Here is a 25,913-nt window from a genome sequence, read left to right as displayed (position 1 = left end):
GACACTCCTGCTTCAGTTTCCTAAGGTTCTGGTTGTGCTGATGCGTAATGCCCATCGTGATTGGATATGCTCCAAATTTTTCAAGTGACGTTCAAATTGGCGAAGGAGAGTTTTTAATGAAGCAGTCAAGTTTAAAAAAAAACGTCATTTATTTGAATACATCAAACAGGGAAAAGAAACCGTAACAATGAGGATATATATTCTTGGTTCTTTCGGTAAAGTCATGTAGAAGGGAAACAATAAAATAATAATAAAATATAAAACAATAATTATTTTGTTTCCCTTCTACGTAATTTTACTGAAAGAACCAAGAATATGAATCCCTCCAGTCACGAAAACTTTCAATCAAAATGAGGATATAGTTATTTTCATACTATTTGTCTCAAAAACTGCTTTGAACCATGTACTCCCCCCCCCTCCTGCCCCCTGGAAATTTGATACATTTTCACGATTTAGGGTGACAAACGGATAAAAAAATATATATTCTTTTAAACAATGTGGCAATTGGTAGCATCTCTACTGAATTCAGAGGTGACATTAACCAATTAAATATGCCACTCTCTGATCAATTTATTGGCTTAATTTACATATGCGTGTACTGGAAGACATTTGTGATGAAAGGCACCGTATATATTCTTTATTATAATAATGAATGCACTCTGATGGTTGATAATGGGACTAAATGGTGGGCAGCAGAGAAACATCCATTGTTGTACTGCACTTCTAGTCTCCAGTGTTTATTCTCGCCACCTTCACCAACCCGCACTAACCAGCATGGTGAAGTACAGCTGAACAACCACCCACGACCCTCATCCAGCAGTGGATTTAAAAGCACTGCACATTTTTTTTCTGCCCTTTAACCAGCAAGTGGCAGAGCAGCTCCTGGTGACGTACAGCGCTGCTTACGTGAAGTTGCTGGTGAAGGGGCTTCTGTACCGTCCGCAGCTCTTCCTTCATGCGCACGACGTGCCCTGCCTTTGCCAGTACATCCAGCACAGGGTGCTACACTGCCCAGCGTAGCGGCGCGGCTAAACCACAAAGACGGTGCTTCGGACACAAACAAGCCAAGCAGCCAGGAGGCTGCTGTGCCTTATAATCTTCTGCTCCGGCTGCCTCCCTCAGGCCCGACGCTCGGTTTTGAGTTAAGCTCTTCGCTCAACGGTGCTCTGCAGGACGATTGCGATTATACACAGACACGCATGCGGCAGCTTGCGCGGGTCACGGCTTTACCCGCACGGCCAGATGTCAAGCACAGCTTGCCGCGGAGCACTGCAGGCCACTACTGGAGGACACTACGATAAGTGCGGCATGGTTGCAGTATTGTGATGTCAGCAAGTCTGCACTCTCCAATTTGGAGGCAGCCTTACAGCCAGATGATGATGGAAGATGGCTGTTGCTCCAGTGTCTGTTTCATGAACTGACTTGTCACGGTAAAGGTCTGAATTCATGGTTTTGGAAGCGCTTCCTGTTTGAATGGTTTTGACTTATTTAGGTCCTTTTTACAACTTGTAACTTGTTGCAGTAATGTTTTTATTGAGCTGTCCGAGGTGTTTATCGGGTCGTGCCGAGTGTTGTTAAGCGCGATGTCTGACGTTTTGGTCCACGTGCGGGGAGCTTCTTCAGGAAGTGTACTTTCAAATCTCCCAGCACATGGAGCGAAACGTCTAACACCATGCCAAACAAGCCATGACAAAAGCTGAAAACATCGTCAAACTACTCTGCACAACTGAAAAAACCTACGCAGTGCATGTGTTTATTTGATCCCTCTGTTTAAGTTGTAGTTTTTGTGGCACTCACCTAAATTTTACTTGTCATTTGGCTCGTTGCTTTTATTTAACACTTTCAGTTATATTTTCCCAACACAAGTTGCACAGTTTTAGTTTCTATTTTCTCGTCTGAATTTTGTTCGGTTCAGTTGGCGCACCCCATTGTTAAATGCAGTAAGTGAAAGTGTAGAGCGCTTAATAGTACATTTACCAACCCTTTTCTTTCCACAGCCTCACACCTACCACTCAACGCGCTGAGCCCAACCGCTAGAACGATCACTCCAGCACCACTTTGCTGGGCTCAATCACCCAAAAAGTGCTTTTCTAAAGATTGGGTTTTGATGCGAGTCACAAAGCCGTGTGAAGGTGACTCAGCGTCTTATGTGACGTTCACACACCACAGCCTTTTACAAACAATCGACACCTTTTGGTTGAGTGAAGCATACGTAGGTGGGCATGAAGTGGGCCGCATTTTAACTACAGTTTTAAGTTAGAATGTTGCGGCATGTTTAATTTAATCGATCCATGGATGTCGTCCGCACGGAGCTGGCGTTTCACTAACGGCTGGTTGACGGCTTTGTTCACACTTGTGGCATTTCCCTTGGAGGTTTTTATTCGCCACTAATTCCACATGACCTTGTGATGCAATGTTGTGTTTCATTGAAGTCCATTTCAGCCGCAAAGTTTGAAAATTTGGTGTTGGAACACTTTAACCCAGGAAGTTAGGAATTGAGCGGCTGGGGCCCAAGCACTCGGCTCTCTCATTGCTGCTGTGCACGCATTTTTACAAGTGTTGAATTCAACCTAATAATAATTTACTTTAACTAAACAAGATGTTTCTCGGACAGTTTTACAATATTTATAATAATCAGAGTAGCCTATGCACCACTGCGTATATACCAGATTATGCTTTTTTCGAAATATGGCAGTTTTATTTATATTGGTATTGTACCCAGTGTGTGTTATTTTTTAAGTACTGTCATTTGCCAGCATTTGTACATTTTGAATGTAACCAAATAAGGCATGTCTATAAAATACTATACAGGGACTCCTCTACGTACAAATGAGTTAGATTCCAGAGGTCTGTTCGTAAGTCGATTTGTTCTTAAGTCCAACTTTACTCCTGTCGATTTCAAACGTGTTGTAGGGTGGGTTTATTTGAGCTCATCTCACTTAAATTTTGGCTCTTCGCGGAGTGGTTTGCATTGGCCGTTGAGACGCCTTTACTCTCAGTGCATCTCTTTGGGGCAGTGGGACTGAATACAGAACCCATATTTTGATTCTGTTTAAATCGATAACTTTTTTAAGTGCGGCATGCTCGCTGACAGGAGGTTCTGATCCTGTTTTAATTGATCCTAAATGAAAATAAATGTAAGAAATGTACTTTAGTTGTTACTTGACTTTTAAATGGCATTGCCCCAATGCACCCTACAGATCACGTGTCACTTGTGCCGCTTGCATTCAACGTTTTTTGGTGGCTGAAATGCCTTGAGGAAAAAAAAGTGTTACCGTGCTGGATTTTGAGCACGTAAAAAAGTGATGTTTACTTTTATTGAAGGTTATCTAATCGAGGGGCGTAAACAGAATATGTAGGGGGACCCAGGCACTTGTGCATGATGTGAGATTAAAGAGAGTGGGATATGTGTGGGTGCCATCATGCAGACCATATATCTCCAGTCTACTGGCTGTTGTTTGATTTTATGTCCCACTTGTTAACCCATCTATGTGGGTCTTTGTGTATTATCCTCTCTTATGCATGTGTTTTGTCTGGATACTCTAGATTCCTCCCCCATGAGAAAAACAATAATGGAATCGGCCAAATATCCCAAGGCACAAGAGCCTTCTAATAAAGTGTTTTTTTAAACTCATAGGAGCTTTCCTGGATAAATAAATGACATTGATATTAATGGGGTGGAACGGTGGAGTGGTGGCTTGTGCGCAGGGCTATGAACCAAGTGCCCTGAGTTTAATTCCCAGCCAACGTAATATTAGTGATATTTGAACTGTTCCTGGGTCCCTGTTAACCAACCCGTACTGACCTGCTTGGTGATGTATTGTCAAGCAAAGCCTATGGTCAACACAGTATTGGGAGGCCTTCATCCAGCAGTGGTTTGACAAAGGGCTGAAATGTGTTATTAATAGGCTGTACATTTCACGTAAATACTCGGTATCCTCTATATTCAGGGGCCGCAGTACCTGGGCTGAAACAATATATTTTGGGCACCTGCCTAGGTTCAAATATATGCTCCGTTGTTATCTCTAGATCTTCACCAACTTTGGCAACGTTGATGCGTGGATGATTGTATTCACATGTATACACAGATTCTTGATTATGAATTGCACCTGTTTGCACCACGACTGTGTTGCAGTGAGAGGGGTCTGCACCCTTGTAATTGTGTTTGTGTGTGTCTCAGTTTACTGGTGCTGGAGTGTGCGCATGCCTGGACACCAGCACAGTTGGTATTCTGCACTACTGATGTATTTTTAATAACGTTTCGACATTTTTATTATTTTTATATGAGTCTTGTTTTGTGTCACAGCACAGTCAATGGTATTCATGATCTGTACATGTTGCTGAATGTGTATGAACCAATACAGAAATGTGGTTTTAGTCTTTCACCACGAGTCACAGAATTAACCATGCCTAAATACAATGATGCTGAAGTTAATTGTTGGCTTTATTGCTGAGAAGCAAAGTCGGCTATTTCGAATAGCATTGTTCAATAATAATCAACAGTGCATGAGATGGGCTGAATAGACCTGAGCCTATTATTTACTTCGGTAACATAATTGTTCCAGCTGTAATGTTGAAATCGAGAATATGCCAATGTAATGCAGTGCACAGCATCACCAAACCCCTTGTCATTTGATTGGACTGTATTCCTCAAATGACTTACACTGTATTATAATTGTGTTGAGGAACGTGATATAAATCGTTTTCAGGCTGCCAAATACACAGTTACAGAGCTTGTAAAGTACTTAAAAGTTTTCACAAGTTATCCGTGATGTGTCTACAGATGTTGTTTCCAAAATGTAAACAGAAATCCCCTTCAGGGTGCAATCTGGGCTACCATGGCCTATGTAAAATTCCCGTGAAACGCCTGTAATCCGTGACTATATTATACACAACTTACATTACCCACAGCCCCTAAAGAGTCACAGGAGTTGTGGGGAAAGTGTAATTGCGGGTAAGAGGAGCACTGGAAACGGGTCACCCATGGAAAGTTTATGCTATTGTCCACATTTATCTGTGGGTGACCATGCGGATAAGAGGAGTTCGCTATTTTTGTGGATAATTTACAGCCTTAATAAACAGATGGGTGAAGGCCTCATATACTTTACAACGCTGGTCAGTGTGGGTTGGTGATTGAGGGCCCAGCAATGGTTCAGATATCACTCGCCACTGATATTAGCCGTGGCCAGCAATCAACTTGGGTCGCCAAGTTCGTTCGTCCAGTGGGTGAACCACTGTGCCACTGTGCCACAGATAATGGGATCTCCCAGTAGCACCATCCACATCAGTGTGGATAAGGGGAGTTTCAGCATTAGCAAGTTTTTGCGATTACGTTTTGCTGTATGTAGTCATATCCTTCATTCACATTAATGCAGACTGGTGGTTTCAACAACATGCAAATATTGCACTGTGATTACAAATATGCGCCTTAGTATATTATATAATTGTTTAAGTATTTTAAATTGTGTACATTTTAATAGATTGCTGCCAAAAGAAATCGTTTATTAAAGAAAGATTGCAATTTTAAACAAATGTCAACTTTTGAGTTAAAGCTTTCGTGACTGCAGGGATTCATATTCTTAGTTATTTCGGTGAAGTCACGTAGAAGAGAAACAATAAAATAATAAAAATATAAAACATTAAAATTCTCACGACGTTTCGACTGCAGCACAAGCAATCATCATCAGGTGTGAAAACCACAGCAAGTGGCGGTTTTTTTAACGTTAGCACCACGGAGAGCGATTTGACAGTTTGTTCAGATGGACGAGTCCATCTATGTTCGGAAAAGAGGAGGGGGGAGACGAAAAATAATGGACGCGGTGTGAAAACCACCTTAAGCGTGATCAATCAATTAGGATCCGAAATGGTTTATCAAATCCTTCCAATGATTGCTAAGCCAGAATCCATCTTCTCGGTTGAAATTGTCTCTCTGATTGTATATGTGGATAGCCTCATGAACGAATCTCTCATGGTAGCCAGATGGCTTGCAAAGAACCTCTGTCTTGGAGAAGTCAATGTCATGTGAGCCTACTGAATTATAACAGTGATCTGCCACGGCCGAGGTGTTAGTCCTACCGTGTTTCAGGTCTGCTTTGTGTTCACGAATGCGGTCCTAGACATGTCGTTTGGTTTCTCCAATGTAACTACTACCACAGAGGCAACTTAGTTTGTAGACGCCAGGGTACTGTATGTCCGGAATCACATCTTTTACAGACGGAACCAGATCACGGATTTTATGTAATGTGTTGAATCGGACCTGGATCTTGTGTTTATTCAAGATTTTGGAGATCTTTTTTGTGATCCCTGCAATGCAGGGTAAAGTGATGGTTTTGAAAGGCTCCTCAAGAGGGTCCTTCTTCATGGTTGGAGTGATAGCTTTACGGATTGAGTAGTCGGAATAACTATTAGCCTTAAGAGCTTGGTGTATGTGCTTGAGTTCACTGGCTATGTATTCCTGGTCGGATATGCATTGGGCTCTATGGTGCAGAGTCTTGATATAGTCTTGCTATCCACATATAAAAACACAGAGACAATTTCAACCGAGAAGATGGATTCTAGCTTAGCAATCATTGGAAGGATTTGATAAACCATTTCGGGTCCTAATTTATTGATCACGCTTAAGGTGGCTTTCAGACCGCATCCATTATTTTTCGTTTCCCCCCCCCTCCTCTTTTCCGAACATAGATGGACTCGTCCATCTGAACAAACTGTCAAATCGCTCTCCGTGGTGCTAACGTTAAAAAACCGCCACTTTTTTCAAATTTTCTTGCTGTGATTTTCACACCTGATGATGATTGCTTGTGCTGTAGTCGAAACGTCGTGATAATTGTATTGTTCATTGTTTTTTTCGGTAAAGTCACGTATGTAGGAATACCATAACATTATATAACATTATATTCCTACATACGTGACTTTACCGAAAAAACCAATGAGCAATTTACGCAGCCATGAAAACTTTAATTATTTATAAATTTTATTGCTTTATATATTTTTATTATTTTATTGTTTCCCTTCTACGTGCCTTTACCGAAAGAACTAAGAATATGTCAACTTGATTAAGAATGTCAAATTAACACTTTGTTCCAAACATGCACCTTCAATGTCTAAACGTGTTTCTTTGCGGTTCCCTTCTCCATGCTGCTCCATATCCTTTTAATAATCCACAAGCGAAGGTGTCTCCCCGTCTGACTACCATCCCCGTGCAATCTCGATGTTCTCTACGTTTGCAGATGTTTTTTTATGATTCCGCAATATTTTTCATTTGAGCCTCTGTTCGCGAGGGCTTGGATGAACCATCAATTTTCCACTGTCTCAATATTGCCTTTTTTATAGTCAACAGAGGCTGGACAGGGTGGTAGTTGACATCATTCTTTTGCAGAACCTGATTGATAGATGTTTTCTGAAAATTGAATTGGAGAAATAAATGCATGAACACAAATTGAGAATATGACCCGTTTCAGATACGCTGATGACACAGTCATTATCAGAACCAATTGAAATTAACTACGTTGGGTTAAAAATAAACGAGCAAAAGAAATGTGTAGCACGTTTTTACGAGACAATCCTATTTCTGTGGGAGGGACATAACTGTAAACAACATCCAAGTATTGCACTTAGGGTAGTTTTTGAAGGTGGGACAGGATCAACATTAAAACAAAAAGACGAGAGAGTAGGTTGCAGTGCTGTGGACACCTGTAATCATTCAAAGCACCTTGCCAATGTTCCTCTTTCAGTGCAATTCCAAGCTATGCGTGTCTCTTACAGCTTTTGTTCCATTTTGTTTTAATCAACCTCCATGTTTATGATCAATGTCACAATCAGGCCTCGCACACACACACACACGCACACCGATTAAAATTGGTGTATTGGTATGTTGATTTTCAATGGGATTTTTTTGTTAAGCGTGTACCTCTTCAAGCAGTTTCGCATCTGTTCCTTTACCGGTAAGTCGGCGTCCGTGGATGCTTAAGGTGAATGCGAGGATTCAGGCCAGGCCAGGCCATTACCTGCAGCCATGTAACTTTTAGACCCCCTGGGCGCCTTCGCCCGTGTGGCTTTGCGAGCCCCAAGCTGGTGCCAGAGCGTGTGGCTTTGTGAGGCCCAAGCTGGTGCCAGAGCGTGTGGCTTTGTGAGGCCGCCGTCTGATGCCAGAGCGTGTGGCTTTGTGAGGCCCAAGCTGGTGCCAGAGCGTGTGGCTTTGTGAGGCCCAAGCTGGTGCCAGAGCGTGTGTCTTTGTGGGGCCCCCGTCTGGTGCCACCTGTCAATCACCGCGAAGCCTAAGGATCGCAAGGGACGACGTCACTCGCGCGGCAACCCCAAACAAATCCCAGAGGCCGTGAAATCCCAATTAAAGTTTGCGTGCCGTTTTATATCGCTGCGTTTTATAATAAGGGTGTTCATTGACGACTAATTATCCCATTAAAAACAAAAATCTTGAAGAATACTCTACAGAGGCGAACGACGTTTATATGCAAGGTACAATAAGTGAGAGTACTGTACAGATTAGTTTATCACTGTACAGTACGTCCTGTAACGTGTATAGCGTAAAAAATATATACAGTAGTGGATAACATTACGTGATTGTGTTTTAATACAATTTATTGATAACCCGGGCCTTGGTATGTTGTAAATTGAGGGTCAAACGTAATTTTACTGTCATCACAATTCACACCTTTTTTATGGCGGTAAAGTAATTCCTCTTAACATCATCGGCATCTTGTTGAGTAACAGGAGGGCTTTATACGATGATATTATACGTTAAGTTAGTTTTAAACCGTATCTTGTGCATCATGCATTGGACTTTAATGGGCTTGCAGCCTAAATCTGGTGGACAGGACGGCCACTAAAATATACATTTACGAATAAAACGGCCGTACTTTAAACCTAGCCATGCCTCACCCACGTTGCTTCACGGTTGGTGAAGGCGGCAATCGTAACATAGAAGTAGGGTACAACATCGGTACCCCCCGCTACGTAGCCCCGGTACTATCCAGGCTCAACCCTTGCTTAGCTTCTGAAGCCTGAGGAGATGGAACGCTTCTGCGAGTGATTTGGTCATAGGCTAAATACCGAAGTGTCATTACGTTAGTTTTCCCTCCCACATGCCAATACTCACGATTTGGTTGACTGTTCATCATCACCATCACGATCCATGACATGGGGCAGATATCCCGTAGGCACACATCATCATTTGTTTCCACGTCTTGTGCAGATCCGTTCAAGTAGCGCCACGTCTTTATGGCACCGATCTCTTGGGTCGCCAAGCCATTCTTGAGGTGCTAACTACCTCGCGTGGTGTACAGGAGGTCGTGGGTTCGATCCCAACTCTGACGCCTGCTGTATATTTGGAGTTTGTGTCTCTCATCATCATCACGGTGGCTAGGAGATGTTAACTACCTCGCCTGGTGTACAGGAGGTCGTGGGTTCGATCCCAACTCTGACGCCTGCTGTATATTTGGAGTTTGCGTGTCTCTCATCATCACGGTGGCTAGGAGATGTTAACTACCTCGCCTGGTGTACAGGAGGTCGTGGGTTCGATCCCAACTCTGACGCCTGCTGTATATTTGGAGTTTGCGTGTCGCTCATCATCACGGTGGCTAGGAGATGTTAACTACCTCGCCTGGTGTACAGGAGGTCGTGGGTTCGATCCCAACTCTGACGCCTGCTGTTTATTTGGAGTTTGCGTGTCTCTCATCATCACCACGGTGGCTATGAGATGTTAACTACCTCGCTTGGTGTACAGGAGGTCGTGGGTTCGATCCCAACTTTTACGCCTGCTGTATATTTGGAGTTTGCGTGTCTCTCATCATCACGGTGGCTAGGAGATGTTAATTACCTCGCGTGGTGTACAGGAGGTCGTGGGTTCGATCCCAACTCTGACGCCTGCTGTATATTTGGAGTTTGCGTGTCTCTCATCATCATCACGATGGCTAGGAGATGTTAACTACCTCGCCTGGTATACAGGAGGTCGTGGGTTCGATCCCGACCTCTGATGCCTGCTGCTGTATATTTGGAGTTTGCGTGTCTCTCATCACCACGGTGGCTAGGAGATGTAAACAACCTCGCCTGGTATACAGGAGGTCGTGGGTTCGATCCCGACCTCTGACGCCTGCTGTATATTTGGAGTTTGCGTGTCTCTCATCATCACGGTGGCTAGGAGATGTTAACTACCTCGTCTGGTATACAGGAGGTCGTGAGTTCTCTTTCTCCCCGTGGTCGAGTTAAATTTTCTCCGGCTTCTGCGGTGTTTCAATCCATATTTAGAAACGTGCGTTTAGAGTGTTTGGCTGCTGTAGATTTCCACATTATAAGCCACTTCGTTGAGCTGTCATTTGTGCCCAGGTCGCTTCTGAAAAAGAGCTATATGGCTCGTTGGGCCTTACCTGGTAAAATACAACAACAAAAATAATTGATCTGTTTGGTCTTAACAGAGAATGATTGATAACACCTTAAAATATACCGGGAAGTCGCAGCGCTTTGGCAATTATTGGCACCGGCCCATCCAGTGGCTGCCGATGCCCTCTGTGGTTCTCGCGCCTCTTGAAGACGTCCACTCGCTTCGAGATTGAGTGAATACTGTGCGTGTTGTAAGTTGAACTTATTATTCGTTGTGCTTCGTGCCTTATGGCTTTGGGGGTGTTTTGGCTTGCGTTTTTTGCAGGTGGTGCTCATTCAAGTGCCGACATGAGTCACAGCACTGATGATGATGCAGCATTTGCAGGCTTTGCAGAAAATTCCGAATCCAACCGCAAATTCAAATTAAAGCCCTCAAAGGCATCTGGAGAGCCTAAACGACCACTGAAAGGAAATATAAAGTCTCGCAAAAGACCAACGGCTGCATTCTCGACGTACTTGTCTATACTTGATGTTCACGCTACACTGTGGAATTAGTTAAATATAAAGTATTACGTTCTATTTCTTGTGCGTGGCAATATTTTTTGGAGCTAAATGCCATCGTCAAGGGCTTCGGGACAGAAAAATTATTGTATTTTTGCAATTCCTAAATTAAAAGAGCGCAAACTACAGTGGTATTCGATATGATCCATAGTACTCTTTGGTTCTTTCGGTAAAGCCACGTAGGTATAAAATCAATCACGACGTTTCGGGCGCAACACAAGCGTCCATCATCAGGTGGGAAAGCATGGTCAGTCTGTCTCAGCAGCAGACCATAATAACCAAAGAGTATGGATTCCTGCAGTCACGAAAGCTTCAAATCAAGAATGATCCATAGTGTTTGGGTTGCATGGCCAGAACTACACTGTGGCTTTTATTACAATTTCCCACTTATGAGTGACGTGCGCGCATCAGGCTGGTGACGTTCCGATGCGGTTGACGGTTACACCAATGTCTTGAGAAAGTTTCTGTAGCACAGTCCCTTGTCAATCCGCTACTTGATAACGGCCTCACCTCGTGCCGTGTGTTGTGGTGGTCGGGGGTTATTTGATCATATTTCAGAACGCTGGTCAGTGCAGGTTGGTGAAGATGTGGAAGCATGGATGTACATTTCGATTTAAAGCTTTCGTGACTGCAATGATTCATCTTCTTTGGTTCTTTCGGTAAAGTCACGTAGAATGAGAATAAAATAATAAATTGATAAAATAAAATAAAATAACACAATAATATTCTCACGACGTTTCGGCCACAGCACAAGCGGCCTTCATCAGGTGAAGGGACGAGACTGTCTGGTAAGACTGTCTGGTACACTCCAGCGCTGTCCTACCAGACAGTCTCGTCCCTTCACCTGATGAAGGCCGCTTGTGTTGTGGCCGAAACGTCGTGAGAATATTATTGTGTTCATATTCTTAGTTTTTTCGGTAAAGTCACGTTGAAGAGAAACAACAAAATAATAAAATATATATAAAACAATAAAAAATCTCACGACGTTTCGACCATAACTCAAACGGTCATCTTCAGGTGTGTTGGTTTGCATAAATTTATTTTTAAACGCGCATTTATTTAATTATAAAAAACGTTGGCGTCACGCGCAGCGATTTGGCAGTTTGCCCAGGACTAGTCCATCTATTTTTTTTGAAAAGAGGAGGGGGGAGACGAAATTTTTTATAATGTATGCTGTCTGAAAGCCACTGTAAGCGTGAACAATTAAGAACTGAAATGGTTTATCAAATCTTTCCAATGATTGCTAAGATAGAATTCATCTTCTCGGTTGAAATTGTCTCTGTGCTTGTATATGTGGATAGCCTCATGAACGAATCTCTCATGGAAGCCAGATGGCTTGCAGAGAACCTCTGTCTTGGAGAAGTCAATGTCACATGACATCATGGAAGCCAGATGGCTTGCAGAGAACCTCTGTCTTGGAGAAGTCAATGTCACAATGTCACATGACATTGACTTCTCCAAGACAGAGGTTCTCTGCAAGCCATCTGGCTTCCATGAGAGATTCGTTCATGAGGCTATCCACATATACAAGCACAGAGACAATTTCAACCGAGAAGATGGATTCTATCATAGCAATCATTGGAAAGATTTGATAAACCATTTCAGTTCTTATTTGTTCACGCTTACAGTGGCTTTCAGACAGCATACATTATAAAAAATTTCGTCTCCCCCCTCCTCTTTTCAAAAAAATAGATGGACTAGTCCTGGGCAAACTGCCAAATCGCTGCGCGTGACGCCAACGTTTTTTATAATTAAATAAATGCGCCGTTTAAAAATAAATTTATGCAAACCAACACACCTGAAGATGACCGTTTGAGTTATGGTCGAAACGTCGTGAGAATTTTTTATTGTTTTATATATTTTATTATTTTGTTGTTTCTCTTCAACGTGACTTTACCGAAAAAACTAAGAATATGAATTACTGCAGTCACGAAAGCTTTAAATAAAAAAATATTGTGTTATTTTATTTTATCAATTTATTATTTTATTCTCATTCTACGTGACTTTACCGAAAGAACCAAAGAACATGGATGTACAGTTCAACAGATTTTTTTTTCCCACACTGCCCTTTGCATGGTGGTATATCCAAGTTCTCTCCTGGCTCAGCCATGTTTAGCATTTTGGGTGATTTGGTCCAAGGCCAATTCAATAAAAATGAAGTATTTCAAACCTTGCTTGGGATTTTAAAGTTTTAAGATTACGTAAAAAAACGAATATGAAGACATTTAATGAAGTCAGCATGTATCAATCTCTTTAATGATATTCTAAATATGTTTATTCCGTTGAGTTTTTAAATATTTTGTTACAGTGAAGCTGCATCAGATCCAGAGGAAAAAAGACTAAAAAGATCAGATTCGGATGATTTACAGTTGTCTTTATCACAACAGGTACACCATTTTAATTGTCGACACGTATACGCCATCACAGTAATTCAGTCATATTGGGTATCAATTTGTCATGCCTAAACTCCGCAAATATTTCTGCGGGTACAGCTATCCACACTAGATGGCGGATTATGCAGTGTTTTAATATTAAATGATGGTGCTTGTGCTAAACCAGTGGTTCTCAACATACATTATTTAGTATGGCTGCCCCCCATCAATCAATACCATTCGTTTTTTGCTCTCCCTGACTCCCACCCCTCGAGTCGACGCGGTGGGAGTATGTCAAGTGTAGGCTTTTGTGACCAATATTTTCCATAAGGGATTTTTTGGGTTTACTCTCCAACACACCTGTGCACTGAACTCGTAACGAATTGGCATGTTTTGTTTACGTGACAAACCTTACTAATTAGTTGTGTCCTGCGGTGGCGGGTTTAATGACACATTTATATTTACACGATCTAACTGAAAAAATAATAAATTGTATTGATGAGGCTGTTTATAGACACTGACTATGCTCTGCTACCTTTAGAAAAGTGTATTGTATACAATGAAATGTGTATAAATGTTATGGATTTAATGTTACAGATCCCTTCATTGAAGCCTACGAGTGGAAAATACATTCCAGTTTTTAAAAGCAGGAAGTCAAAAATGTTCATGCTTCAAAAAGAAACACAGCTGAACACTGCCCATCCAGCAGAAGTAGGCATTATCATTTGTTTATATGTGTTTGATATGTATTATCAGCTGTATTGCCATGTTTTGCAAATATATTAGGAATTTTAAATTAAACTGTTTTGTACAGCTAAAATATCCGATTGTATTTTATACCCAATTATGTTCTATTTTAAACATAAAGTACCGTGTTTTTTTTCTGTAGATTCGAGCGATTAATTCCACAAAACACTCCATCGGTGAATATTCTAAACTGGAATGTTTACCTCATATAGTCCCGGAAATGCAAAGCACAGGCTGCGATCAAAATCGTGATTCAGAATTGCAAAAAGAATTGCCTCCAACGGTCCATGAACAAGAGCAGCAGCACATTGACTCTGACACAGAAGTTCCGCTGCCAGAAAATGGGAAGGATTTAATGAAAATACAATTGGATGAATTGAACGCTGTAGAAAGTGCAAGCGCAAACCAAGAAACATCTTTCCTGAATGAAGCGTACATAACAAGTATGGAGGATGTGACGACCAGCCTGCTGGCAAAATCGTTGGCGGAGGTTGAATATGAGAGGCGTGACGATGAGGTGGATGTTGGGGTGGTACATGTCGATGAGGTCCCAATTAATCGGGATGAACACTGCCATGTTCATTCTCAAGACCAGCGTAAACTTGATTTAAATGAAGAAGTCAAGCGTGATTATCCACAAGAAGAAAGGGCAGAGCCTGAGAGTACGGGTGATTTAGATGCTAAATGTGTTGGGACTGCACTCAATTGCCAGGCTGTGTATCCCATCCAAATTGACATTCCTACAAATGTTGTTACAAAACCACTATGTGTGGATTGCATTGTGGGATTGGATTCCCCAGTAATACAAAAAGAAGTGTATGGGAAATGTCTGACTATTGATGATAATGAAGAAAACAAAAGCAATCACCCAAGTCAGCATGATAATGCAGAAGGCAATGAGGAAGACTGTGGTAAGGCAAATATTGCTGATGAATGTCAATTAAACGTTAAAATTGGGAATGGCCATCCCACCGAGATCTTAATGGCCAATAGCAATTTTGTACCTGACATTGTCTCTGACATGCATACAGATATCTCGTCAATAGACATGAGCTTTCATAACCAAACACACACACTGCCCAATTGTTTGGAAGAGCATACAGATAGAGACCAACGTTCTAGAGAAAACAGCAGTGGCGTTGAGAAAACATATTTGGTTTCTAGTAACGTCTGTCCACCTCATTCAAATGGGACTGAGAGTTTGGTTACACATGATGAGTCATGTGGTACAGTTAATGCTGATATAGAAAGCAGCATTTTGGAGAAACTCCAAATGCCTGTAACTTTTAGAAATAAGCTGTCCAGAAAAGGACAGAAAGGTGAAGTGGTTATAATTGAAAGCATTGTCTCATCTTCTCACCCCTTTGCATCGGTTTCAAATGCCGACATGTCAGATGTGCGGAAACAGCCGAACGCTGCAGAATCACACAAGGTCCTTTCAATAGAGGCACCCCTGAATTTGCGAATTGAAACGCTGGCATCGACAGTCGTTGGTTTTCAAAACAAAAATGCAGCAGTGGTTACACAGCAACAAAAAGAAAAGGACCCTTTTAGCGGGGCAACATCTACAATGATATACTCTGGTGATGGCACAGAAACAGTGCACTTGGGATGCATAATAGCACCAGGCAATCCAGATTCATTAGATCTGAATAACAAAGCTGAAATCGGTCGGTATTTCCAGCCTGGAAAATGTGAAAAATATATTGTAGAACGTATTTCAGATGAGCCATTGACAAGTGAATTTTGCAAAGGAAAAAATATAGTTCTGGACATGGAAACCACAGTACATTATGCTGCAAAAAAGCATGAACAATCACTGACTGAAAAAGATGATGAAAAAATAGGTGAAGCTCATCAAGTCTTCTCAGCTGAAGAATATAAACATGAAGAATTGTCAGCTCAAGAATATCAAGAATTAGCTGAAATAAATAAAAATGTAGCTGACAAACAACAAACAATTTCAGTGGAGCACGAACATTTTTCAGCTGAACAACATCAAGATTTGTCAGCTAAACGTCAAAAATTATCAACTGAGCAAAGTAAAGATTTAACAACAGATGAACATCAAACATTTTCAGCCGATGAACTAAAAAATATATCAGCTGAGCAAAGTAAAGCATTATCGGCTGACAAACATGAAGATTTAACAACAGATGAACATCAAACATTTTCAGCCGATGAACTAAAAAATATATCAGCTGAGCAAAGTAAAGCATTATCGGCTGACAAACATGAAGATTTAACAACAGATGAACATCAAACATTTTCAGCTGATGAACTAAAATATATATCAGCTGAGCAAAGTAAAGCATTATCGGCTGACAAACATGAAGATTTAACAACAGATGAACATCAAACATTTTCAACCGATGAACTAAAAAATATATCAGCTGAGCAATATAAAGCATTGTCAGCTTATGAACATAAAGAATTATCAGCTGACAAACATGAAGATTTAACAACAGATGAACATCAAACATTTTCAGCCGATGAACTAAAAAATATATCAGCTGAGCAAAGTAAAGCATTATCGGCTGACAAACATGAAGATTTAACAACAGATGAACATCAAACATTTTCAGCCGATGAACTAAAAAATATATCAGCTGAGCAAAGTAAAGCATTATCGGCTGACAAACATGAAGATTTAACAACAGATGAACATCAAACATTTTCAGCTGATGAACTAAAAAATATATCAGCTGAGCAATATAAAGAATTGTCAGCTTATGAACATAAAGAATTATCAGCTGACAAACATGAAGATTTAACAACAGATGAACATCAAACATTTTCAGCCGATGAACTAAAAAATATATCAGCTGAACAATATAAAGTATTGTCAGCTTATGAACATAAAGAATTATCAGCTGACAAACATGAAGATTTAACAACAGATGAACATCAAACATTTTCAGCCGATGAACTAAAACATATATCAGCTGAACAATATAAAGAATTGTCAACTGAGCAAAGTCAAGAATTACCAACTAATGAACATAAAGAAGAGTTATTAGTTGATAACCATACAAAAATATCCGCCGATGAACATAAACATATATCGGCTGAACAAAATCAAGAATTATCAACTGAGCGAAGTAAAACATTACCAACTGATGAGCATATAGAGCATCAAGACTTCTCAGCCAATGGAAAACAAACATTTCCGGCTGAACAATACGAAGAATCGGTCGCCGAAGAAGCGGTGTGTGTGCCACCACAAAGTGTTGGCATCGAAATGGACGGCTGCTTTGTTGCCATGCCCCCTGCACTTGCAGGCATCTTGAAACAACCATTAACAGGAACTACTGTTCATCCAAAAGCCGGCGACAAGAACTCGGAACGCAGCCGCAAGTCACACGTCGAAGCTAGCGGAGTTGTAGATGATTTGCTCTTAGAAGACAGCCAGTTGTGTGAATTTTTCATGAGCGAGCTCAGTGAAGGCAAGTAAACAAAATACGCATTACTATCTTTGCGTGCTAATGAACAGTTTTTTGGTTTGTTTAGGACCAGATGTGATGGCAACAGCATTGGAGTTGTTCATCAAGTGCTGAGGAAAGGTAGATACTTGGGAATGATTTTGAAGCTGCGTGGCCTATGTCAAGGAGCTAAAAGTGATCCATGAAGGTTATTGTGAGGGCCTCATGGGATCGAAGCAGTGGCGCTAGGCGCGATAATTCCTCCGTGTCTCTGAAATTTATTTTCAGCTTCCCGTTGCTACGTTTTCTGTCTTGGCCAACAGCCTCGGTCTCCTACTAATGCTGTTACTGGGGATAAGTAGCCATGATTCCTACGTCATGTAGCCAAGGGGACCCACAAAGGATTTGGGCAGGGGTGGGAAGCACAGTATATGGCTTACCCCCCTGTACAAATATGGGGGCACCCCCTATTTTGTTCCTAGAGATTAGTTGACAATATAGAAGTGGAAATTGCAAAGCAGAAAAACTTGTAAGAAAATGTAAGTGTTTTGAATTCCTGAAATGTTCGCTGTTTTGAGTTACAGTATTGTACCATAATTTCCTTACAGACAATGAAATGCAGATGAATGAAAATATTGAAACTCCTAGCGATATCTGTATCCAAGAGAAATCTTCTGAATTTGTTGTGAACACTCAAAGGTAGAGCTTGCAACTCTTGTTTTTGTCAGCACCAACCAGAGCAATTGCTAACATTTCCAATGTGTTACATAATACTTTATCATCTGAGTGAAATTGTGTGAATGTGATCCACAACAGCATTTATTTTGTTCCTTTTAGATCCACACAGACTGCCAAACTGAGGGATGCCACTGACACGGTGTGTCGCCTCATTAACGAGATCTCAAAAATCAAGTAAGACTCCTTTGAGACGTATACTATCACCTTAATTTTACTTCATATCGGTTACTGTTAAGGTGACAGGGTGGCTGAAGCCAGATCACTAAGCCACCTTCACTGAAATCCTTTGGTTCATGTCTGGGTAAGCGGCCCAGTATTAAACCTGGTTGTCAAGTGTAGTGAGTTGATGGGTCTCAGTCTAGTCATCAATTACCATGCAAAAGTTTCATTAAATGAGGCTTTCACTTAATTTTGCTGAATTCCGGAATGAATAAAATATTGCTTTGATTACCATGCAATGAATCTTCCTCCACGTTTAGAAACATGTGTTTAAAGTATTTGGCTGCTATACATTTCCACATGACGAGCCACTGCGTTGAGCTATCATTTGTGGCCAGGCCGCTTCTGAAAAATACCTATATAGCTCAGTGGGCCTTATCTGGTAAATAAAAACATAGTTCTCTTGTGGACAAAAATTGTCACTTGAAGGTGTTAAAGGTACGGGTGTGTATTTCCTTCAGCAGGCCATTCCCTAACATGGGGTTACTCTGCTGTGCGAGTCCCAAACGGAAACTTCACCTCTCATGACATGACGCCGATAGGGCAATTTGAATAAACGTTTAACCTGTGACTAACCAACGCCCAGTAAGTAATTGAGGCCTAATATATCATTGCAATGCCTTATACCTGGCCAGCCATGTAGCAATTTCATGCCCGAACTGCAACATTTTATGTTAAGGTAATACTATTCAAACGATTAGCTTGTCAAACAGCTTGACAAAACATTTCAGAAATCTGTACAGTGTGAATATATATGTATTAACACTTAGAATATATTCATCACAGCACTACGAGGTTCCATTTGATGTAAAGTGAACTGAGACATGCTTAAATTGCACACCCAATTCGTGTGTGTGGCCTTCTCGCATGCCCTACATTATAAATGTATTTGAGCATATTTATGCATCTTTAAAATTTAATTTTGATACAAAAATTATGCTAGGCCTCATAGAAGTGTGAAAACCAATTATATTACGGTGTGCTTATGCAAGCATGTTTATAAATAAGTCATGGTGTCATGCTTTAAAAGCCTCATGTTTAATAATGCATGCATTTTGCTGGAAGTAGGAAACATCTCATATGTAGACCAGTGATGGTTCCAGCCCAGTCAACAATGACTTCACTTAATTTGACTAAATTCCAGTTCTTAGAATGAAAAATGTCTGTTGACTGTCATGTCACGACCATTACCCTCAGTGGTAGGGTGGGTGGGAAACTTGTCCCTTATTGTGTGGATCATAGGGCACTTGAGGGAATCTCAGAGGGAGCCTTGATATCCGCTTCTGTCAGCTTTCCGCTAACATAAAGGATTACACTGCTCTGTGAGATCGGAACGGATTCATCATTGGTGATAGTGGTCGGAATAGAATTAGTGGGAAAGCTACAATCATAGAAACCTGTGGTTTAATCTCTAGCTATGTATATTATACGAAACATCTTGAGTACTGTGAATAATCGTTAAGGTCAGAGTATATGTACCAAACCCGGGTGTGGTTTGTCCTTTTTGTCCACGCAGCCACCAGGTCCTATCTGTCCACCGTGGACTGGAGGCAGCAAAGCAACACAGAAGCTGGAAGGCCGACTTTTCAAACAGGAACACAAACTCCACAAGACCCAACGCTTTCCCAGCAAATGCCACCTGGAAGTGATGCATGTTGTAAAGAGTCGTGTCCTGGAGGGAATGTATAATCCACATATTTTTGGGTCTTTCGGTAAAGTCACGTAAATAGGTTCAAAGAAAATAAGAAAAAACTACGACGTTTCGATCGAAACATAAGCGATCGTCTTCCTTTTCCTGAAGACGACCGCTTGTGTTGCGATCGAAACGTCGTAGTTTTTTCTTATTTTTTGTTATTTTCTTTGAACCTATCTTCGTGACTTTACCGAAAGACCCAAGAATATGAATTCCTGCAGTCATGAAAGCTTTAAGAAGTCAAGATGTAACCCACATATTTGTATTTTTTCGAAGAAAACCCGTACAAACGTCATTGGAAGATTTGACAAACAACGTTTAATAGTTTGTATTGTATTAACTACCTACAGATGAATTTCGATTTAAAGCTTTCGTGACTGCAAGGATTCATCTTCTTTGGTTCTTTCGGTAAAGTCACGTAGAATGAGAATAAAATAATAAATTGATAAAATAAAATAACACAATAATATTCTCACGAAGTTTCGGCCACAACACAAGCGGCCTTCATCAAGTGAAGGGACGAGACTGTCTGGAGGACAGCGCTGGAGTGTCCTCCAAACAGTCTCGTCCCTTCACCTGATGAAGGCCGCTTGTGTTGTGGCCGAAACGTCGTGAGAATGTTATTTTATTTTATCAATTTATTATTTTATTCTCATTCTACGTGACTTTACCTACAGATGGTCGTTCAATGATCTTAATAATAGACTTGTGTCATCCACTTGGCGACTCTCAACATTCTCAATTGAAATATACATAGCAATTATTGCCCCCTATTGCAAAAACTTGGTAGGACCCTCCTGAAAAAGAGTCGCGAGACTCAGTGAGGCTTTCATGGGTAAGGGGCCGTCCATAAATGACGTCACGCACCTAGGGGGGGGGAGTCAGACATTTGTGACGATGTGTGATGACGTCACATCAAAATGCGCAACTTTAAATAAATATAGACAACACGTTCTACTTAACTAAATAGACTTTATGTTTTCTCCTACAACATCAGAGTGCAGCACCGCATTAAATACGCACTACAATGACAATAGTTTAAAGCGGTTTGAAGCATTTTTTTATTTTCAGAATGGAAATATGGTTTTGGGTGGGGGGGGGGGCAGAGCTTTGTGACGTCATATTTGAGGGGGGAACTGACTTTTTGTGACGCCGTGTGACGAGGGGGGCGGGGGTAAAAAATCGTCCAAAATCGCGTGACGTCATTTATGGACTGCCCCTAAACAAAAACAATAAATTAAGACTCCTTTCAGGACAATAATATAGTGTGGGTTATTGAGGTTTCTTTACCCAGGATATCCCATATATGTCTATCACAGTGCGGAGTGGCATAACCTGCATAATCTATGCGATCTTTCTGTCGCGAGGCTTAAGGAGTATTTATCAAAAGTCTTGCCGAATTCACAAAGACGATGTACGAGGTATTACTTGGGTCTTTCGGTAAAGTCACGTCGATAGATTCAAAGAAAATAACAAAAAACTACGACGTTTATTTTCTTCCTTATGATGACTACTTGCGTTGCGATCGAAACGTCGTAGTTTATTTATATTGTTTGTTATATTCGTTGAACCTATTTACGTGACTTTACCGGAAGACCCAAAGAATATGAATTCCTGCAGTCACGAAAGCTTTTAAGTCAAGATTTAATGTACGAGGCGTTTCGTTGGTTTTAGAAAAGTCTCAGTTTGCCAGTTCGGGTACGTTAAAATGTTGAACAAATTTACGCATTTCTAAAGAACGTCATGCTGAGCAAGTGCTGCGTTTGCAGTTTATTCAAATACACACCGACGACCCGTCCGTGAAGTTCCAAGCGGTTGTGTTTTAACATCTGTGAGAGTCAGAAAACACCGACACTGGGGGAGGGATGATGCACTGTGACGTGCTAAAAGCCACTCTGGTGTGGTCCCTGCCGCCTCTTCCTGTGCACCATTACTCAGCATATTCTCGCTATATTATCAATGCCCACGCAAACGACAGCGCACACGAAACGCGATCCGAAGAGCGCGCAGACACAATAAACGCAGTGCGCGAGACCAGGACCCGTTTCAGATGGTGTGACTAATCATTAACGGTAAGCTGACTTTATCGTGATGTTAAGCGTGCGTTGTGGGCAATGTTCAACGTGATACGGTTGCATTACTGTACATGGTTATTTAAATATACCGTATTAAGAGGTGTATTTTTCTCATTAATTAAACATGTTTTCAAAATGTGTGGTTTGTCAATGCTGTACACAATACATTTCTGACTATACAATATAACACCTTGTTTATAATACTCAAACGTTCTTTTTTTCTGAGATAAATAATTATCTGTTCGTAGCCTTATCACGGAAAGCCTAAGTCACGACTTTCAGGAGGGCCGTGTGGCAAATCCATGAATGAGTGGCATATGGGAAGAAACGGGCTTACCGGGAGAAGCCCCATTGTGTGTGCGGGGATAAGACTCAAAAGCTCCAGTCAAGAATGCATTGTACCCCCATTGGGTGACCATGCTGTCCACGCTTTGTATTCCCAAAGCAGGCTTCCATCCAAAAATACACCAAATATTGATTCGTTATCTGACAAGATGGGGTGTATTTGGGGCACATTGGTCCTACATTTATATTTGTACACGCATTTCCAAAATGTTCACGTGGATCATAAAAGTATTAGATCCTTACCGGGTTATACTAAACATAACAAAACGAGTCTGTTGCTCAGTTTGACTTGGCCAGGCGTCATGACATCCTCTTCACCCCTCTGTTTTCTTAGCCGAGCGACTTAAAATTCTCGTCAGTGTGACTTAGCAAAAGTCAAGAGTGCTTTCCACATCACTTCATTTCTGAGTGGACTAAATAAATATAAACAGTGTTCTCCATTACCGAACAGGTTTTTTCTCTCTAAACAAATTATTCAATCAGCACGAGTGATATAATATAACACGCGTTCTTTCGTCGCCTCTGAAGCCTGCAGCTATGTGGCAGGCAAGATCCGCTCGCTGTGCTGCGAAAGCAAGCACAGCACACCAGCTGATCCCACGCCAAAACAGACACAAGGTGAGACGCTGAACGTTGCATACTTCTGCGCTAATAAGCAATGAAAGCGACGAAAAAAATGTATGAACATTTTTTTTATTGCGTAAGTTGTTTCGCGACCAAACAGAGAATGGCTTGATAAGAGATTGGTTCCAGAAAGATGTGGCAATACTTGAGCATATTGGCACAAGACAGGAAAGTGTAAACATGACGAAATGTGCAGTGGACACCTACGGACTATCTGGCCATGGATCGTGATGATGAAGTTTTCGCAGCAGTGCTGAATAGCTTGGGTTTTTTCTGCGTGTTGTTCAGCATAGTGTCCGACGTTTAAAGCCACCTGCAGGCAGCACATGGAGCGGGATGTTCGACATCTTGCCGGGTAGCAGGCGGTACAACCTGAAAACGCATTTAACAGCCAATGGACAGACTTGAAAAATCTAAATTCTCAATTACATCAAATTTTGCTGACGAAAAAATCCATTCTTTTCAGAGTGTAACCCTTTGTATCAGGGTTACACTGTGGCATACGGAACCTAATAACAGAGCTACCTCTGAGACCCCTTGAAATGACTTCTGTTCCACACGGCAGCATTTTTCAAACTGCCAATTTAGCCAAATTAAGCGAAAAATCGAATTTAATGTAATAGTTTGTTTTTGGGCAGCCATTGGATACCGGGGTTAGACCATTACCACACTACAATTGACAACCCAATTTAATCACATGCCAGAATATTGGCGGTGCCAGCGGAGCACTCTGACCCCTGACATATCCGGACACATCTCGATGTGTAAACCTCAATTTGAATCCGCGTGTACGCATCACGTCCAGGGGCCATGTGAGTGGACCTGAACTTCTGCATAGTTTTAGGATGTGACATTGAACCCATTATTACACAACGTGTCGAAACAAACTTGTTTTTTTCTCTCCTCCCACTGTAATAGCTGCAGGCGGATGCAGACGGCCGCGAGTGACCCAGCCCTGCCCATCCAACGACCATCTCCCACAGCCCACGGACGAGCGCAGAGGATGATATTAGTGGAAGCGCTGATGGAGCAAATCACAGCCCTTCAGCGCCCTTCCTCTCATTTCCCGATTGCCCCCCCCAAACCCCAACACGCCAACGCAGCCGTTAAATCAGCAGACTCTCCACAGAAATTCGAGGCATAACCAGGATTTCACTTTAGCCGGATCCGTCCGCATCATTGCCCCTAAATTATTTCCACACTCGGCACACACCATCCGTGACATAACCCTCGATATGGCTGTGATAACTGGTCGCGTGCCGCCTCACCCCCTACGCCAGTCTACCAGCGACCCGGGGGATATTTAGCGAGAGATTAAGCCCAGGGCATAATGATCACCCCCCCCCCCACCACTCGATGAATTGTCGTGATTTCGGGTGGCGATTCAAAAATGGATTGTCAACATTGTGGTAATCTTAGGTCACGTGAACCCGTTACATACAACATTCCAATGCACGCTACTTGACGTGTGTGTCGCAAACCTTAATGATCTCTATTAAATAATTGAGAGGTCAATACACCCCCCCCCCCCAGCACAAACCTACACATCGGTGTTACGTTTTTCATGTGCCTGAATGAATGCTGTACTCGGGCGGGGGTGGTGGTTTATCGTGTTTTCGTAGCTAGTGGCTTTCCTCTGCTAGACCACGTGTAGTGACGTTGGTGATGAGCTTATGAAGTCAGCAACATTAACTCCCCCCTCTGTGGGAGGTGAACCTGTCCGATGTCTTCTCATTAAGAGTTGAGCATCAGCTATGCAAATGCTTTCCACTGCAAAGTTACCATTGTACTCTCAAGGTCATGCCACAACGATGCCAACGATAGCGCTTAACAACGGACAAATTATGTCATCCTAAATGACCACCGAACAACAACGCTACACACAATGGGGGCCACGACGTGTCTGGCAAAGGGCATCGGTGTACTGTACTATGCGTGCACGTCTATGCGTCCCACTTGCAACAGCGTTGGTGAAGTATGGTCAAATAACCCCCCCCCCCCGCCCCCAAGACTTGCACGGCGAGGGGAGGCCCTCAACCAGCAATGGATTGACAAAGGGCTATCCACAAGAACACCGACATCAGAAAGTCACAAGAGAGAGCAATTGTACGCTTAAAGCAGGATCTCAATACCGCATTTTTTTAACTGATGCTCGACCAAACTGACTTAGCACACTCCCTAGCAGCAGAAAGTGTTTTTTTATAGTTAAGCTAGTGTTTGACACTTTGTACTCCTCACAGAAAGCCGTTTTCGCGTGTTATTCACCTCTTGCAATCTAAAGAAAACTCGCTTAAAACTATTAATTCACCTTAGAACACCTTAAAGTGGTTCGTCGTCGATTTACAGATTCCGCCGTCACTGTTTACAGTATGCAACAACAAAAACGAGGCAAGGGTGGTACAGCAGCTCGGACGAACACGCTGCTGAAATGTGAACACTTTTTACTGCACAAACACGTTTGTACTGCAAGAGCAACCGGTGGCTTGGAATTAAACGAATACCGCATTACCACGATTTTGCACGTGTGGCGTCAATGCTTTGTTTTCGCATCCGAAACGAGCAGGTAGCGCCAGACCCTAACATGTGCACAACACGTACACCCGCCGACTGATACTGACAACACGCTAATTCAATGAACGTGTTTGGTTGGCGATGGAAAAACAAACATGCCCACCGTGGAGACACTTGCTTTGAATATGATTCTGGCTCTACTGCTTGGCACGGTGATAAATCTCGCGTGTGCCATTACGCACTTAACGCTTTCGTGAAATTGCCAAATAAT

The 25,913-nt window shown here is 41.9% G+C and overlaps 1 protein-coding gene across 8 annotated transcripts in view; it reads left to right on the top strand.

Moving 5' to 3' along the window:
• The window catches only part of LOC116944914 (transmembrane protein 268), a 79,978-nt gene extending 54,333 nt beyond the window's left edge, over positions 1-25,645 (top strand). For 2 of the 8 annotated variants that reach the window (XM_076068773.1, XM_076068772.1), the window contains exons 9-18: positions 865-8,475; positions 10,661-10,847; positions 13,205-13,283; positions 13,866-13,979; positions 14,158-17,461; positions 18,046-18,136; positions 18,275-18,349; positions 19,911-22,159; positions 23,036-23,125; positions 24,050-25,645. In XM_076068773.1, coding sequence (XP_075924888.1) covers positions 865-1,020 — 156 coding nt within the window. In that variant the 3' untranslated portion in view covers positions 1,021-8,475; positions 10,661-10,847; positions 13,205-13,283; ... (5 more) ...; positions 23,036-23,125; positions 24,050-25,645. The other 6 variants (XM_076068768.1, XM_076068771.1, XM_076068770.1 and 3 more) reach the window with 6 other exon arrangements.
• Positions 25,646-25,913: the final 268 nt, after the last annotated feature.

This window comes from Petromyzon marinus, chromosome 22 (genome assembly GCF_048934315.1).
Source record: "Petromyzon marinus isolate PM22_M1 ecotype Great Lakes invasive population chromosome 22, UKy_Petmar_22M1.pri1.0, whole genome shotgun sequence".
Taxonomy (NCBI): Eukaryota; Metazoa; Chordata; class Hyperoartia; order Petromyzontiformes; family Petromyzontidae; genus Petromyzon; species Petromyzon marinus.
The sequence above is the reverse complement of the archived record's forward strand: the minus strand, read 5'-3'. Positions and strand labels throughout refer to the sequence as shown.